The sequence below is a fragment of the Mustela putorius genome, unplaced genomic scaffold, assembly GCF_011764305.1.
Source record: "Mustela putorius furo isolate JIRA1106 unplaced genomic scaffold, ASM1176430v1.1 tig00001618_pilon_pilon_pilon, whole genome shotgun sequence".
Lineage (NCBI taxonomy): Eukaryota > Metazoa > Chordata > Mammalia > Carnivora > Mustelidae > Mustela > Mustela putorius.
The window spans coordinates 754,527-770,746 of record NW_025421819.1 but is presented as its reverse complement, the minus strand read 5'-3'; the positions used below and the strand labels follow the sequence as shown (position 1 = coordinate 770,746).

The window sequence follows — 16,220 nt, the reverse complement described above, 5'->3', positions numbered from 1 at the left end:
TCGTAGGACGGACATGGGGTCCCACGGCCAAGGCCTTGCGGCTGGGGCGCGGCAGAGCAGGCCGGTCGGAGGCAGGCGAGACACGTGTGGCCACGCCGTCTCGCCGCGAGGCGCGCTGCTCTCCCAGGGCGGGCTTTGCTGTCTCCGCTCCTCCTCTCATGCGAGCTGGCCCTCGGCCCCACGCGCGCCCGGTCCCACGTCTGGGGCCGCGGGGCCTCCCTGCTGGTCCCCTCGGGGCCGGCTCCAGGCGCCCGCCCCCTCCCCCAGCTCCCCGCCCACCCAGGTGCTCTGGATGGAACGTTTTTTTTTTCTCTTTTTGTTCTGTCTTAAAAGACCGACTGTGAGTCCCCCGGAGGGCAGGCACCATTACAGGTTTTTCAGTGAATGACCGAGTGCAACAGCACAGCTCCCAGTTTCCCTGAAAACGTCAGTCTGTGCGTCGCCCGAAGCCCAGGGACTGTGCAGGTCGCCCCTCGGACCGGCCGCGGGACGTGGGACACAGGCACAGCTGTGAGTGCGCAGGAGACGCCAAGGTGCAACACACGCACACACACTCAACACACACACACTCATGCATGTATGCACATGTACACTCACGTTACACACACTCATGCACACACACCCACACACACACGTACCCACACACGCACCCACACCCATACCCATAAGTGCAAACACTCTCATATATACACACATACTCATGCATGTATGCACATGTACACGCACACATGTACACACACTAATACATGCACACCCCCCACACACTCATACACGTATGCACATTCACATACACACATAGCACACACACAGCCACACAAGCATACACACACCCACATATTCAGATGCACACATTCCCATAAACACACACACTCATTCACGTACAACACACTCATACATGTGTGCACACTCGTATACATGCACAATGTGCAGAGACCCACACATGCATGAACACATACTCATAAACATACACACTCATAAACATACAACACACTTATACACATGCACAGCATACACACACATACACATACACACCCATAAATGCACACACACTCATATATGGACACACAACTCACACACTCATACACTCATGCACACTCACACATGTATACACACCCACACGTGCATGCACACACAAACACGCATGTGCGTACATTATACACACTCACACGTGTGTGCGCACACACTCTGTCGGGACACACCAGCAAGAGAGCAGCCCACGAGTCCAATGGGCCGCAAACCGACTCCCTGTGCCCCCACACCCCTTGCCGGCCACGACCCTGCGGCCTAGCAGTATGGAAGGCGCTCCCCTCTGACCACACCACACGCTACTGCATTTTACACTGAGAACTCAGGAGAAGCAGAGTGTCTCCATGACTGAAACTCAGCCGACATCTGCTGCCTTCCTTTGGTGACCCAAGCCTGATTGCTGACGCTGAATTTCTCTGTAACCTGCACCCTAACCTGGAACCCGCGGGGCATAAATGGATGAAGCAGACCACACCCAGACCGCAGGTGCACGGCCGCCCGGGACCGCGGGTCACACACACACCCGGACCGCGGGTCACACACACGGCTGTGCCCGGGCCGTGGGTGACAGACACAACTCACCCCTGCACCGTGGGCCACACACATGGCTGCGCCCAGACCACGGGTCACACACGCGCCTCATCCCTACACTGTGGGTCACACATAGGGCTGGCCCCAGACTGTGGGTCACATGCACAGCCGCACCCAGACCACGGGTCACACAGTGCTGGAGGACCCCGTGGGGACTTCTGGAAAGTACAGCTCACATTATAAAGTGAAGGAGACACTGAAAGTTGTTTTTGGTTTTGTTTTTGGCTGATTTGTGTGGATATACTGAGGTGAAGCTGGTAAAATGTAACCCCAAGTCTGAACACCTGGGACACCTACTTACTAATGCGGGTGTGACGCTGGCCACGAGGAGGAGGGGCTCATCCCAGGGATGGAGCTGGAGCTGCCACCAGCTGAGGACGCGGGTCAGCGAGGCCCCCCCACCGTGTTCGTGGTGGTGGCGTCAGGGCTGCAGACACAGAGGAAGAGTGGCTTTTCCAGTGACCCTTCCCCGTCCTTGAGAGTCTCCGTGAGGCGGGACTGAGGGGCGCAGCCTTCTTGGCCTGCTTGTGTGTTCCTGCCTGTGTGTCCACCGGTGTGCTCACCCACGTGCATGTCCATTGGTGTGTGTGTTCACCCGTGTCCACCCGTGTGCATGTCGTCCGTGTATGTTGTATGCTTGCGTGTTGGCTGGAGTCGCCCTCAAACACTCTCATCTCAGAAGTTCAACTGTACTCTGCCTGCCTGTAGTTCATATATTTCACTTATTTTACATCAGTCCTACTTATTACGATAAAATAAAAAATCTTTGTGTGACAAAACACTTCTTAGGCTATTTTACAAACACACTGGGGTGCAGACCTCGTAACCCTTCTGTGGCGGAGGTAGGTTCTCTGGGGGCTGTGGGGGGACGGGGTCCTGCACAGCCCCGGTGGGCCATGAGCCCACACTGTGTCTGGGGAGGACGGGCAAGCTGCTGTGGGTCCGGCTGCTGGCAGCATCGGGCCCTGTACTGCCTGCCACTGAGGCTCCCCAGCGACTTCACCGATCGGAGGAGGTCCTGTGATGTGGCGGGAAGGCGCTCGGCCCCCGACGGCCCGTGGTCTGCCTGAGCCGCCCGGCCTCCCATCCCGCAGGGTCCACGCCTGGAGAACGGGCCTAACGCTTCCCGTGCTCCTCTCAGAGGAGACAGAGCGTGCAGCGGCCCCTGTCCACAGCCGGTCACCCGCGGAGCGACTCCCACGCCCATTTCCCAGCCACGCGCAGTCTAGCTCGCACACCCAGCTTCTCGGCACAGGCCTGTGGCAGGACAGGAATCGGAGAACCGAGGCTAGGGGTCCTGCGAGGGGAAGACGGCGTATGACCGGCCTGCCCGGTGCGTGGAGGCTGTGGCCCTGCAGTCCCTGAGGAGCAGGCCTCCCCCATGGCTGCCGCCCGCAGGGGACGAGGCAGCGTGCCCTCTGCTGAAGGAGCCAGGCCCGAGGGGGGGGGGCGGCGAGAACTCACCACGGCTGTGGATTTACTATGTGACCCGGGCAGGTGAGCGATTCCGGAGACAGGATCTCCGCGAGAGCTGGTGCACGCGGGCGTGCTTCCCGCACAGTGAACCACAGCGGCGGCGGGACCCCGGGCAGGGATGCCCCTGCCACCAAGCCGGCTAAGCCCCAGCCAGTTCTAGAAACAAGGAGCTTTTGAAGCAAAGTAATAGTGTGGCCCGAGGTCTGCATTTTAATTCTTTGATTTAAATAAATGTAACCATGTTGAAAAAAAAAAAAAGTTTTGCAGTAGCTGTAGCTAACGTTCCTCCCTGTCCCAGGTGAAGGCGCCTAGGTGATGCATGGAGGCTTACAGAATGCACCGGAAAACTCTCCAAAGGACAGAGAGCCAAACCGTAGGGCCCCCAGCACCCCGTGTTGAGGACGCACAAGTTCAAAAGCCAAGACTTGATGGTGGCAGCTCCTTCTCGCGCGGACCTCACCAGCGCAGGAGCTGCCGCTGGGAAAGAGAAAGAGCCAAATAATAAAGAGGCGTCTAAATCTGGCCGACCGAAGTGTGAACGGAAGCCAATTTGAGGGCCTGTTTTAGAGCTAATTGCCTCTGATTGAAATTGGTTTTGATTTGGTTTAAATTGGAGCCTCAGATGGCTACGGCACCTCCGGCATGGCCGTGTCTACAGCGACGGCGCATCTGGACACCGGAGGGCTCCTGGCGGGAGGACACGGGCTCTCGGAAGAGAGGGCGACAATGACGGAGGTGACCGGCGGCTCCTTTCCGTTGCTCCCTTCAGGTCATCTTAGCAAACGGAATTTTTGGAGAAGAAACTTCCCTTCAGAGTCAGAGCTCTTGTTAGGCAGAATTCTTACTGAAAAATCACTGTGATTTGAACAATTCTATTCACTGCCCCCCCCAGCTTTTGGGACTGGGGTCTCGGTGAGTGTCATGTCTGGGAATCGGGGCGCGGAGGAGGAAGGTTTGCGGGACTGCATGCGACAGCAGGCACCGAAGCTGCAGGGCTCCCCCAGGTGCGCAGCTCTCCCGTTCCGCCCCCCTTCCCTCCCGAGCCACCGGCCCTGGCTGGATGGACCAGGGACCAGGGAAAGAGTTTGGACGGTATTCATGTACACATTGAATTTTAATACATTTTCAGTTTACATATTGTACATAGTTAGACATGAAATTACCCACTTCTTTTTAAGAACATCCCAGATGTGTTGGCCTGGATAAGATCAGAGCGAAGTGTTATCTCAAGAAGTTTAAGAGGTCTGAAGAGCCAACACCAAGAGTTTCTCCTCTCTCCATGACCAAGAATGTCCTGTGAACAGCCAACTATTGAAATTCAGTGTCAAGTGTGACAAGAAGAACATTTCCAGAAAATTCCGTAACACAGAACTTTTGGGAGGTTATGGGGACCCTGCCTAATATGTCTTTACGAAGAATTAGAAATCTGATCTGTTCAATTAGAAATTGAACAGCATGCTCTTACTGTCAGGAAGCGGCCGCCGCGGCGGGCTCTCCCCCATCTCCGAGGACAGGCTACTGACAAGCACATGTGCGATTCCTCTCGATCTGGATGGCATCACCCTATGCCCCGACGCAGGAAAAACTACTTACAAGGCCTCCGCGACTCAGATTAAAGGACATGAATAGAAGGGTCTTGTTAAGTAAACGGTTAAAAGAAATCACGTGTTGTAATCTATGGTCTCCTCCATTTAGAAAGACTTAGCAAGTAAAAATCAGTCATTTTAGTATTAAACTTTTGACAGCAGACATTTAATTGGTACCCACAGTTTTGAAGCTTCGGAAAACTGGTCAAGTTTAGATTTCTTGGGAAGGATCAACCAAATTGGGATTCACTTGTTGCAAAGACAAGTTTACAAATGAGTAGGATGTTTAGACCGACCACGACTCGGAAAAGGCCATCCCTCTCTGAAGATGCGGTCTCCCACCCGAGAAGAGGCAGGATGAGAGCGCGGCCCCTCCAGCCCCGGCCGGCAGGACAGGAAGGCCAAGCCCTGCCCTCCAAAGATGTGGATGGGCGGACCCCACGCCATCTTCCAGGATGAAAGGAGAGAAGGAGAAAGCACTGGAACCGGAGAAGTGGCAGCTCTGCTCGGAGCCAAGGGACGAAAACCAACAACAACCGGGCCCTCAGAAGGCTACTCTGGCCTCCAGGGGTGTTGAGATGCTAGCCAGCAGGGAGCAGTCCTACATGCCCGTGGTGCAAAGGCTCTTTCTTGCTTATAGCTGGCCTATGGAGCTGGACAAAGGCCAGAGTTTTGCAAAGGATTCGTCATCAAGAGATTCAAAGGGGAGTTGCCATGGTCTGATGTGCTGGCCACGTTCCAAGTGCAGTTAACCACGTTTTGATCATGAGGGGAGTATGGTTTTAAGCCATGAGAAAAGATGTCTTAACAAAGTGGGTTGACTTGTTGTTGCTAAGTCTGTCCGTTGTGAGGTCCTAAGAGCTATTTCCCCATCAGGCACTGCGGGGCTGACACTACAGGCTTTAAAACCATTAAGCTAGAGGATGCCCTCCGGACGTGTGCACGCCATGAAGAAGACGCCAAGAGTTTCGTGATGCAGGGGCTAGTTCAGGAGGCCACTGAGCATGAGCAGGTGATCTATGGCACTAGGGCCTTGGACAGGGACCCTGTAAGAAACGACACGGTGTGAAATGGAGCCCTGTACTCTGAGACAGCCTGGTCGATCGCGGTGGGACGAGATGTGGAGTGAAATCCTCGGGAAAGGAATCCAATAGGGACTCCAAGGAGCATCTTTCTCTGCTTTGGAAATAAAGCAGTTTCCAAACAAAATGGAAGCCAGGCGGTTGGATGTGACACTGTTTACGACACATCGGGTAATTAAAGAAGAGTTTTCTGGGGTTCTTGGTCCTCATTCTGCTGTGAAACTACTTTCAGGTCTAGCCCTTCTTCCCTGACACACACCCACTATCTCCTCTGACTAGAGCAGCGAAGGCTTCCACCCGCTTTCTGAGACTTTGTACAGACGCCTCCCAAAACCCACGTAGGAGCGGACTGTGGTTCTGGACACACCGGGAAGACAGACCTCAGTCTGGGGATACAAGTGTGAGGGGTCAGATTCACGCTTAAAATACAGGAGACACTAAAGGCACAGGGGACGGGAGAGCAGAGCCGGCGGGCGGCCGTCTGAGAACTGGCGCACCCGACCGTCCCCGTCAGCGAGCCGGTGGCCGTGACCCGATGCTGCCCTAGAGGAACCACGATGAGGACCGCAGCAGGCGGAGGGAACTAGCTATTGTTGTGGAGAGTTTCTGTCATTAGTGCTTTCTAAATGCCCATATGTTAAATAATCATATGAACTACAACTTCTAAAAAAGTCAATCCTTCACTGTTTAGGTTGGAATCACTTCCTGAATGTTCGAGTACCTCCGTCCAACCTCCCTTCCGTGCGCACGTGTCTCAGGACAGAAACTGCTGAGGCTTTAGACCATTCAGGACAGAAAGGCTACGGCACGAGAGCGCTAGAGACCAAGGAGAGGGAAGAGGCAGAGAGACTGTGCAGAGAGGTGACCGACGTCCCGAGGACCGGCCAGATGTGGTGTCGAGGTGCTGCGTGCACAGTGAGTCTGTTTAAAGACACCTGTGTTCACATGGGACACCTCCGTGTGCTACTACTAGGTGACAGGTCTTTAGGAGAACGGTTGTCATGAAATCTTACTTGAGTTCTTGAGAGCTGGTGGCCAGCATGCTCCGGATACTTCTGTCGGCGAGGGGACAGCCCGACAGACTGTAAGACAGGCCAGAAGAGTGAGGTGAGTGCCGCCCCCCGGCTCACGCTCCCGGACAAACACGACATACAGTTGAAACTAAAAAGTTTAATGCAGAAAGCGATGGGGCAAGTGCTGTATATTGAATTTTTTTTTGTATAATTAATTCTCTTCTTTGAAGATGTGTCTGTTAATAAACACCTTTTGGAAAATAGTATGAAAATATTTGCGCTCTTTGGTTTCCATGTTGGAGAACTGTCCGAATCGTGGCGGCTTACTTGCCTATGAAAAGCACTGCACAATGTGCGCACGGGATTTATAGGTCAACATAGAGCACTTGGAGGGTTGACACGAAATTCGACGTTGGTACTTCGACAGCATTGTTGAGGTAAGCTGAAAACAATAAATCGAAAAGACAGAATCCACCATGAGAAAACTGAAGTCACACCTTCTATGTGAGGCGTAATTACCAGTCACATGACCACTCCCATCACACCTTGGTGTTGGACATCTGCCACCAAACAAAAACAAAACAGCCAGAATAGTAAGTATGTTTAAAAAAAAAAAAAAAAACTTTATGAAAGTTTCATTGTTTCCAGTTTAGCTGCAATGTCTGCACCGGGACTCAGGCGCCCGGGGAAGCTGCCAAACGCACGAGCACAGACGGCAGGGGCGGCGCCGCCACACAGAGCGCCCCGCGAGCCAGCGCGCCCCGCGGCCCCCCGCCCCGCCGCACCGGCAGCCGGAGACACTCGTGTGCTGCGGACGTCGCATGCTCCAACGGCAAGGCATGGACACATCGGTTTTTAAAAATAAGCCGAAGGGAGGGGCAGTCGGAGGCGCGGCCGGGCAGCCCGCGCTGTGCTTACGTGATCAAGTCCTTCTTGCTGTCCTTGCACTGGGGGTACTTGGGCTTGGGGCTGGGGATGGTCACCTCTCCCGGGTACCTTCTCTCCTCCAGAGCCTCCTGGAACGGGTCCAAGTCCTCCGGCTGCAGGCAAAACACGGCTTCAGGGCCGTGCAGGGGACCCCGCGGCGCGCAGAGCACGGACGCGGCCCCGGGGCCGGCCGCCTCCGGCGCGCTCCCCTCTTCCCGCACCCCGAGCCTTTCAAACCGGCCACACCCTTGTCCCGGGCCCGGGGGGCTTCTGAGAGGGCCGGCCTGGACTCGGCTCCTCAGTCTCTCACCAAGTTGCCCCCACATTCTAAATGCATTCCTGTCAGTGGGCAGGTCCTTACTCGGGGCTTCTGCCGGGGCACTTAGAAGGGGGCAGGCCACTGGTCTGGAAACCAGAGACACCATTTCCCAGCCAGTCTCTTTCCTTCAGGGTCCGGGGGCACCTGCTGGGGTTCGCCCCCTCTCATCCAACACAGACCAGCAAAGCTCCACCACGAACCCTACAGGCATTTTAGGATGAGGCTTTTACAACCACCGGGGAGGATTCTGAGTGAGCTTAGAGCCCAAGGCAAGGGAAGACCCTCTGAGCTGCCTGTCCTGGTTCTCGCTACTCTAAAGCCCCGTTCCCCTGCCCACAGCGAGTGGCCCTGCAGTAACTAAGAATCCCCATAGATGGCGACGCCCCGCAGACGCGTCCCATGAGCGCAGGAGAGCGGTTCCACTTCTGGGACGGTCTGTATGATGCAAACACTTCTGTCGATTTATGAGGGTTTAATTTTAATTAAGATAAATTCAGAGACTCAAACGCCACGCCTTATTTGGGAGCAATGACTTAGCACTGCAGGAGAGAAAGGACTGGGATTCTCCTCGCCACTCCGATTCTGTTCTTCCGCGGTGCCTGGACACCTGGATCAACGCGAAGGATGAAGACATCGGGCTTTAGGACCGGCCGGCCTTATAGCCAGGTGCCTTTCTCGCCAATCCTATGAATAGCTAATGCTCCCTTTTTCTGCACTTCCTTGTTTTTCTAAGAAGCGATTGCTTTCATGGTGGTCTCCTTATTGTATTTAAAAAGGATTTTTATTTTTTCCATGAATAAAGAAGATGTCATAATTTTCAGAACTGAACACTGGAGAAAAAGCTAGTACAACAAAGAACAACTGTTTCTTCATTTCTTTTCTTAGCCCAGAGGATATTTTAACTACTTTAGTAACTTGAGTGTGACCATTGTAGCTACAGGCGTCCCCCACTTTTCCAAAGCTTATGACACACCACTTTGCTCTTCTGAAAGACCCACTTTAGTACCTGCTTTTGCTAAGAAAGAAACCCAAATAATATTTTTGCTTTTACAAAAAAGGCAAGAAGTGCACGTAGCATTCAGTGCTGGTTTTGTGGCGAGCTGTGGGAGCGGCAGGTGCAGGCTGAGCCTCCTGAACGGCTCTGTTGCACGCTGTCCCCGGGAACCAGGCTCAGCCTCTTGGCATCGAGCTCCAGGGCTTGGAGCAGGGTCTGGGAGCATCTGGGCTTGATCTCAGGTTATCTGTGCACCTGTTAGCAATGTGTGTCCTAAGGTTCAGAAAATCAAAACCTGAGAGGTAATTTTTGGGGTCTGGGAACACTCAAAATATTTTCTACATAAATCAATTAATCATGCCATTCGACTTAGGGACGCTTCCATAAGCAAGCTCTATGTTCGGATTGCAGGGGAGATCTGTATTTTAAAAATATGTTCTTGACACAGGTGTTTGGTAATAGTGCGCTCAACAAAGATTTAGGTGATAGTACTAAAACGATTTTTTTCAGGGCTGGAGTATACCCTCTGAATATTTTGGGTTTCTTTGAGAACAGAAACTACCCTTAGTTTCAAAGGGCTCGCTAACTAATAACTCGTAGCTAATCACTTAAGCATGTAAGATGTACACTTCCCTATCCGCAAGGAGAACCGTGCTTTATAGTAACACGTCACCAGAAAAATGGACTGGCTTGCTGTTGACGTATTTTCTTAGAAGAAATAATTGGTACCAAAATGCACATGAGAGAGAATAAAATTCATCATTGAAGAGAGTTTGTGATTTGTTTCACCAAATCAGCACTTGTGAAAAATCTTGCCCTGGTCAGCGAAGTGTGTGGTCAGCCCTTGTTGGCGGAGGTCATACCCCGGGAGCCCATGGACACCCAACCCCACACCCCAAGCCAGCAGGCAGGGAGGGGGACATACGGGGACCTCGGCAGTGTCGCCGCCGTCCGTCCTGCGCGGCTTCATCTTGGTGTAGTCCACAGGCAGCTCCCAGCACTCGTCCTCTCCCAGCTGGAAGCACCGGCTGCCCATCACCGCCTGCTGTTGGGGGGACATGGGCTCCAGGGGCGTCAGGACCGGGCAGCAGCTCTCCCGTGGCCGCGGCTTGTTCATGCTGAGGTCCAGAGTCCCATTCTCGTCCACCTCCATGTCAGGGTTCTGCGGGACAGAGAGACATACTGATCACACAGGCCCAGCTGCAGCCCTGCCTTCAGCCAGTGCAGAATTCAAGCTTGGGTTCCTCCTGCGGTCTCCTGTGCATGGACTCCTGAAGGGAGCCGAAGTGGTCCCTTGGGTCACATCTGCTGGCCTGTGCTTGGCCACAACACTGGATGGCAGGGGAACGCCCCTCTTCACCGGCTGATGACCCGTCGTCTGTCTGACACCTGCCTCTCTCTGTGTCACACGCGTACAGTGGACGCATCGTCCTTCCTTGCATTCCGCGCCCTGTGGCGCGTCCCCGCTCTTAGAAATAGCCCGAAGAAAATCAAACAGGGACCTAATCTCCATTCTATTCCAGCTCAAATGACATTTCAGAGATCAGAGCTAGATACGCGTTTATGCTTAGCAATGCTTTCTCCGCTTCACGGGTGCAAACACTTCGAGATGAGGGAGAGGCACTGAGGGGCAAGGGAGAAGCAGCGAGAATTCACTTTCCAGCACGAACTCCTGTGCTGACGGGCTTAAGGGAGGGGGATGTGCAATCAGTTCAAGGAGTCCTTGACCTGCTCTGTTCCAGCAAGCCTGCGGTTTAGCCACCTGACTTAAAAAATTAGACGTACTGGGTGAGTTTCTTTTCTTTTCTTTTTTTTTTTAAATGATGCTTTCCAACAGAAAAAGAAGTGTGCAGAGCTCGCCTCTCTGGAGCACGGGAGCAAGGAAGGATGCGCGCAGGACGGAGCGGGGAATCCTGCCGACACGCCACCACGTGTGTCCCCAGGGGGTTACGCGCTCTAGAGCGGACATTTGATTTCAGCGCCCGCGTGAAAGCTGCCCCCTCCCGTGTCGGGCGCCTCCCCTCTGGATGTCGGAGTGGAAGGCAGCGGCTGGGGGGGGGCCCACCAGGCTGCCGCCCGAGACCGCCCAGTGTCACTGTGCCGGAGCCCCTCGTGCCAGGGAGCGCCCCTGCTTACAGGTTTGACCTGCATCATGTTTGACTAAACTCTCAGTCTTAGCTTTAATAGAGCAAAAAGAAAAAAAGAAAAAAAAAAGAAAAAGAAAAAAAGATGGGAAGGGGCTGCTTCCTTTCCCCCTGCGCTTGCCTGCCTTGGATTCCGCTCAGGGCCGCGCCCCAGCCCGGGCCAGCAGGTGGGGTGTCTGCCCAGGGCAGCGGGGCAGGGTCGCGGGCTCTGGGACGCCCCCACCCCCAGCACTGGGCGTACCCGCGCGGTGCACAGGTCCTGCGGCTTGGTGGACAGGTTCTGCGGCATCTCGCGGCAGCGCGTGGACAGGTTGAGGATGGCCGTGGCCGCCATGTGCGCGGCCTCCATGTCGTGGGCGAAGTCGAAGCTGCTCTTGCTGCACGTGCTGCTGGCGCTGCTGCCGCCCCCGCAGCTCATGTTGCTGCTGCTGCTGGGCGCGTAGCTGCTGGTGGTGCTGCTGCTGGGGCTGGCGTTCTTGCAGTAGCGCTTTGCTGGGGAGACACGGGCACGGCGATGACTTGGGTCCCCGCCGCCGGCCGACAGCACAGCGGGGCACGCGCCCCGCCACCCCCACCACGCCCCTCCCAACGGCCCTGGGGACACCCGCGGCGATGGAGGGGAAGAGCCAGTCTGGCCTTTCCCGGGCAGAGCTGGGTGCGCGGAGGGGCCGCTGCCCGTCTGCTTACGGCCGCACCTGATGGGGACTCGGCTACCTGCTGCACGGAAGGGGCAGCCGGCTCAAGGCCGAAGGACGGGTGTCCCGGTCCTCACTGCCCGTCCGCTCAGCGGGTGGCCCGGGCCCACAGACCCCCTCCCTCCAGAGACTGGCTGCCCCTTCAGCCCAGAGGGGCCTCCGCGGCCTGCTGGGCACGCAGGAGGGAAGCACCCCTTTCCCCGAGAAGAGCCCCACCCTGGGGGTCGCATCGAGAGCCACGTGGAGGAAGTGGCACAGGGCATATCCGTGGGCACGGCTGGGCCCAAGGTACGCAGGGCAGCGCATGCCACACGCTGTCCCACGTGCTGTCCCCTGCAGGGAGCCTGGCTCACAGGACACAGGGGGCAAAGGCCCAGTCACCAGGAGCATACGGGTACTTGGAGCAAATGTTGCTTTCATGGTGGATTGGAAGATTCCTCTGGCCCACCACTGGGGAAACCCTGGTGGCTGATTTGTTAAGGGTCCGTGGCCATTGCTAAAGGCAGCACAGTCACAGGGTGTCCCCTGTAGGGCGGACGGGTCTCCCCTGGAGTTCTGCCCATGGACGGAGCAGCCAGGGTGAAGCCCCCCACAGACGTCTCCCTCACAGTGTCTTCGACTCTGCCAGCAAGCCCCTCTTGCACGACCCCGCATGCCTCTTTGAATGTCCTTTCCGAAGCGAGCTTAGCCAGCTCTCCCTGCGTGTCTGACACTGTCCCTAGCAGTCTGGGACCTGAGTACCCCGCTGGGAGGGGGTGTACGTGCTTTCCTCCCAAAGGAAGGGGCCAACACCACAGAACCAAACAGCGGACCCCACACAGCCACCGCGGTTGGTCACCATAAGCCACACCAAGAATCTGCCCAAAGCGCCACATTCAGAGTGAGTGAACACTGTGATGAGCTTTCGTCACGGATAACTTTCCGCTTTGGACCCGAGACGCCCTTACTTTTGCCACCACTGGGCTGCCCAGTGGTGCTGGCACCGGGCACCACCCCGACCCCCACTGAACGTCACTGAGCCGCTGCCAGGCAGGTGGCCATTTGAAGGAGGTCCCCTCACGTGGACCAGAGGGTTGGCTGCACACACTTAGACCCCCGAGCCGGAGGAGTCTGTGCCGGCCGGGTCCCTCTCTGTGAGGACAAATCAGCACACCTGTCTGGGACATGGCCTTCCCTTCCTCATCGTTCTGCGGGTGCACATACTGAAGCATCGGAGGCCACGGTGTGGGGTCCGAGCACAGAGACGTCCCACGGGGCTGAGGCAGCAATGTAGGGGGCCCAATAGAGACCCTCCCTCGAGAGTCGGCTCCCGGGACCTGCACAGCAGGCACGGGGAACCACACGGAGTCTGCGGCTTGGGGTAGTCTCCCTGGGGCTCAAGTCTGTGGCTTTACACCACAGAAATTGTGGGAGAAACGCGAAAGTATTTTTGAGGATTCTTTTCCCTGATGAGGGCCGGCCGCTGGCTCAGAAAAGTAATGGAATGCATATAAATAAGGAAAATGGCCATTTCATGTTGAAATAAGCACATTTCAGTTTCTAGGGGAGCGTCAGCAGGACATGTGTGTACAGCAAATGGCCCCGGACTCCTGGTAAAGGGTGTCTCCTTCGCCAGATGCTGGAGTCTGGTAGGACCGGGCAGGGTGCTAGCAGGTGAGTGACCTGGGGGCGACTACAGACGAGCCTGATCCAGGAGACGCAGGCGGGACAGGCAGCCACACACCTGGGCCCTGTCAGGGAATGCAAGCACATCTTTGTTTTGTTCAAAATGAAACTAAGAGTGCAGGTCCTCACAATTACCGCTCCTTTGGAAATCGCTCACAAAGCCAGCAGCAGGGACCGGTGGCCACGACAGAACACTCTCCCCTTTCCGATCGGTCAGCAGGCAGCACCGGTCCCTGTCCTCCTGGGTGCTGGCCTGTCCCTGGGTGGGATGGAGGCCACGCCTCCCCGTGTGCGGCTTCCGTGGCAGCCCGCCAGGCCTCGCACCGCATTGAGAAACTCCCCGTTCAGGACTCTCTCTCTCTCTCTCTCTCTCGGAGGAAGAAAGACTTTAGGGGATTCCTACTGGCTGAATATGGCAAAGTAAAAAAAAAAAAAAAAAAGAACAACCACATTCACCTAGAGCCTCTTCTCACCCTGCCCTACTTGTGAGTCTCCCTAAATGTGTGCATCTCCCACCTGGAATGTCCACCTTCTTCTGTGTTGACACAATGGAAGAGGTGAAGCCCAGAGCTCTGTGAAAATCAGAGAGCACAGTCTGGAGGTGCGCCTCCTGAGGGTTCATGCCATGGTGGACCTGGGTGCACCCGGAGGGCTGTGCGCCCTCATGCCCCGACCCTCACGGTGCCCACACGGCTCTGTGCGTGGTGAGTGCTACTTGGAAAAGGAGCTTTCCTGTGAGAATACAGCTCAGGGCTCTGCGCACCGCCTGCTCCAGTGACTTAAAGCACTGGCTCCCTGTACAGACTCTTCGTTTCCCACTCACTCATGCAAACAGGCAGCATTTGCTCGGCCGGCACCGGCACGGCGATCTGAGACCGAGGACAGGAGCTTACGGCCTGCCAGGAAGACAAGGTGTCTACCCGTGAGCCCGCCAAGGAGGAGACCCAGAGCTGCACGGCGGCCAGGAACAGGCGTCCGGCTCTGCACGGGCACCACCGGGAGGGACGTTCCCAGGAGGACTCAGCTCCGAGAGGCTCTGGAGCAGCCAGGCTGTGGGGCAGCCCGCTGGCAGATGTGGGCAGGAGGGCAGGGGTTCCAGGGAGCGCCGGGGCAGGGAAGGGTGAGGAGGCCAGAGGCCCGGTCCTGGGGCCTCCGGATGGCTCCTGAGGAGTTCTGGGAGCCATTGCCGGCAGGAGGCCTGGACAGGGCCTGGGGCGGACAGTGGGAGGTTGAGCACGTCGGGCGGCGCTGAGTTCGAGGAGCACAGAGGAAGTCCAGAGCCGATCACAGGCTCAGCTTGGAGAATCCAGAAGTTGGGAGTGACAGGGAGGCTCACAAGGGGAGCGCCTGGGGTTCTAGGTTTGGGCAGAGCTTGGGGTGGTGATAAATTGCCCAGAGACCCGAGCAGAGAGGTCTTGACTGGGTTTGGCAGCTGTTTCTGTCAGAACTGGACAACAGTCGGGGCTTTTCTGCCACAACCACTCGGTTCTGCCTTGCGCGGTGGGCCCGGTCACCGACGATGCAGGAGAGCGGCCGGGCCCGTATGACTTCACCTGTGAACACTGAAATTGGACCTTGATGTAATCTTTACATGGCACAGATTCTTCTTTTCTACCCAACAGTGTAGACACATCAGCACCACTCTCAGCTCGTTCTAACAGACGGGCTGGGGAGACCCCGACCCGCTGCTCACGGTGAGGGCCGGGCCGAGACACGTCTGGGAACCTCTGCCCCTTCCCACCCTCGCCCGCACACGGGCTCCCACGCCCGGCGGAGAGCTCCCCAAGCTCCTCAGCACGGCGGGGACGCAGGGCCCTTTCCTCACCTGCCGCACAGGTGCCTGTCCCCACGCTGAGGCACGTCAGGCCACAAGTCCTTCCTACCAACCCATGGATCTTCTACTTCTGCATAATTTCTACTCAAGCTCATGCTCAAGTGCGAGATTTGCCGTTTTGATGAACCTCCTGCTGATCCCTCCCGAGCGGACGTCTGGCTTCACTGTCTACGCGAGCGTGCGTCCCACGGCCTTCCGGCCGGTCCCTGCTCCTCCTTGACACTTGTTATCCAGAGGGAACGAAGAGCCAGACAGATGACACGTAACAGATGACTGATGCATGGGTGGACGGACAGACAGACAGAAAGACAGATAGCAACTAGCCAGTGTCTGGAAGAACGCAGGCACTTCACTTAACGTGTGTTGAGTGTTTGGAACACAGGCGGTGGGACCTAAGGTGTGATAACTGAAGACAGGATGAAAGTCCTACTTTTCTCCCCTGTTGGACATCTCCGCGGCCCACCCCTTGCTCCCAAGGGTTATTATGCTTCCCCAGCAACAGGCTCATTTCAGTTTCTCTTCAGGAGCAATGACTCCGTTCTCTGCACCCGCGGCAAGTCTGGGGGAGGTCACTGCCGCAGGCGGCCACATGCTGCCGTCACTCTGTGCTGCCTGGCTTCAGGGACAGCTCTCCGCTCACACCCTATCGAGAAAACGGACCCAGCCACTCTCATCCTCATGGGCATTTCCTTTGATGTTTTAAAAGTCCGTTAGATGGGGGCGCCTGGGTGGCTCAGTGGGTTAAGCCGCTGCCTTCGGCTCAGGTCATGATCTCAGGGTCCTGGGATCGAGCCCTGCATCGGGCTCTCTGCTCGGAGGGGAGCCTGCTTCCTCCTCTCTCTCTGCCTGCCTCTCTGCCTGCTTGTGG

The 16,220-nt window shown here is 56.2% G+C and overlaps 1 protein-coding gene across 11 annotated transcripts in view; it reads right to left on the bottom strand.

Annotated features, from left to right (window-relative positions):
* Window positions 1-16,220, bottom strand: part of MYT1L (myelin transcription factor 1 like) — a 390,355-nt gene that overhangs the window by 49,871 nt on the left and 324,264 nt on the right. For 6 of the 11 annotated variants that reach the window (XM_013052863.2, XM_013052871.2, XM_004745719.3 and 3 more), the window contains exons 15-19: window positions 11,400-11,650; window positions 9,940-10,176; window positions 7,693-7,814; window positions 7,272-7,334; window positions 6,775-6,843 (exon numbers count right to left, since the gene is read on the bottom strand). In XM_013052863.2, the coding sequence (XP_012908317.2) occupies window positions 6,775-6,843; window positions 7,272-7,334; window positions 7,693-7,814; window positions 9,940-10,176; window positions 11,400-11,650 (742 nt within the window). The remainder of the gene's footprint in view (window positions 1-6,774; window positions 6,844-7,271; window positions 7,335-7,692; window positions 7,815-9,939; window positions 10,177-11,399; window positions 11,651-16,220) is intronic. The other 5 variants (XM_013052873.2, XM_045087915.1, XM_013052874.2 and 2 more) reach the window with 2 other exon arrangements.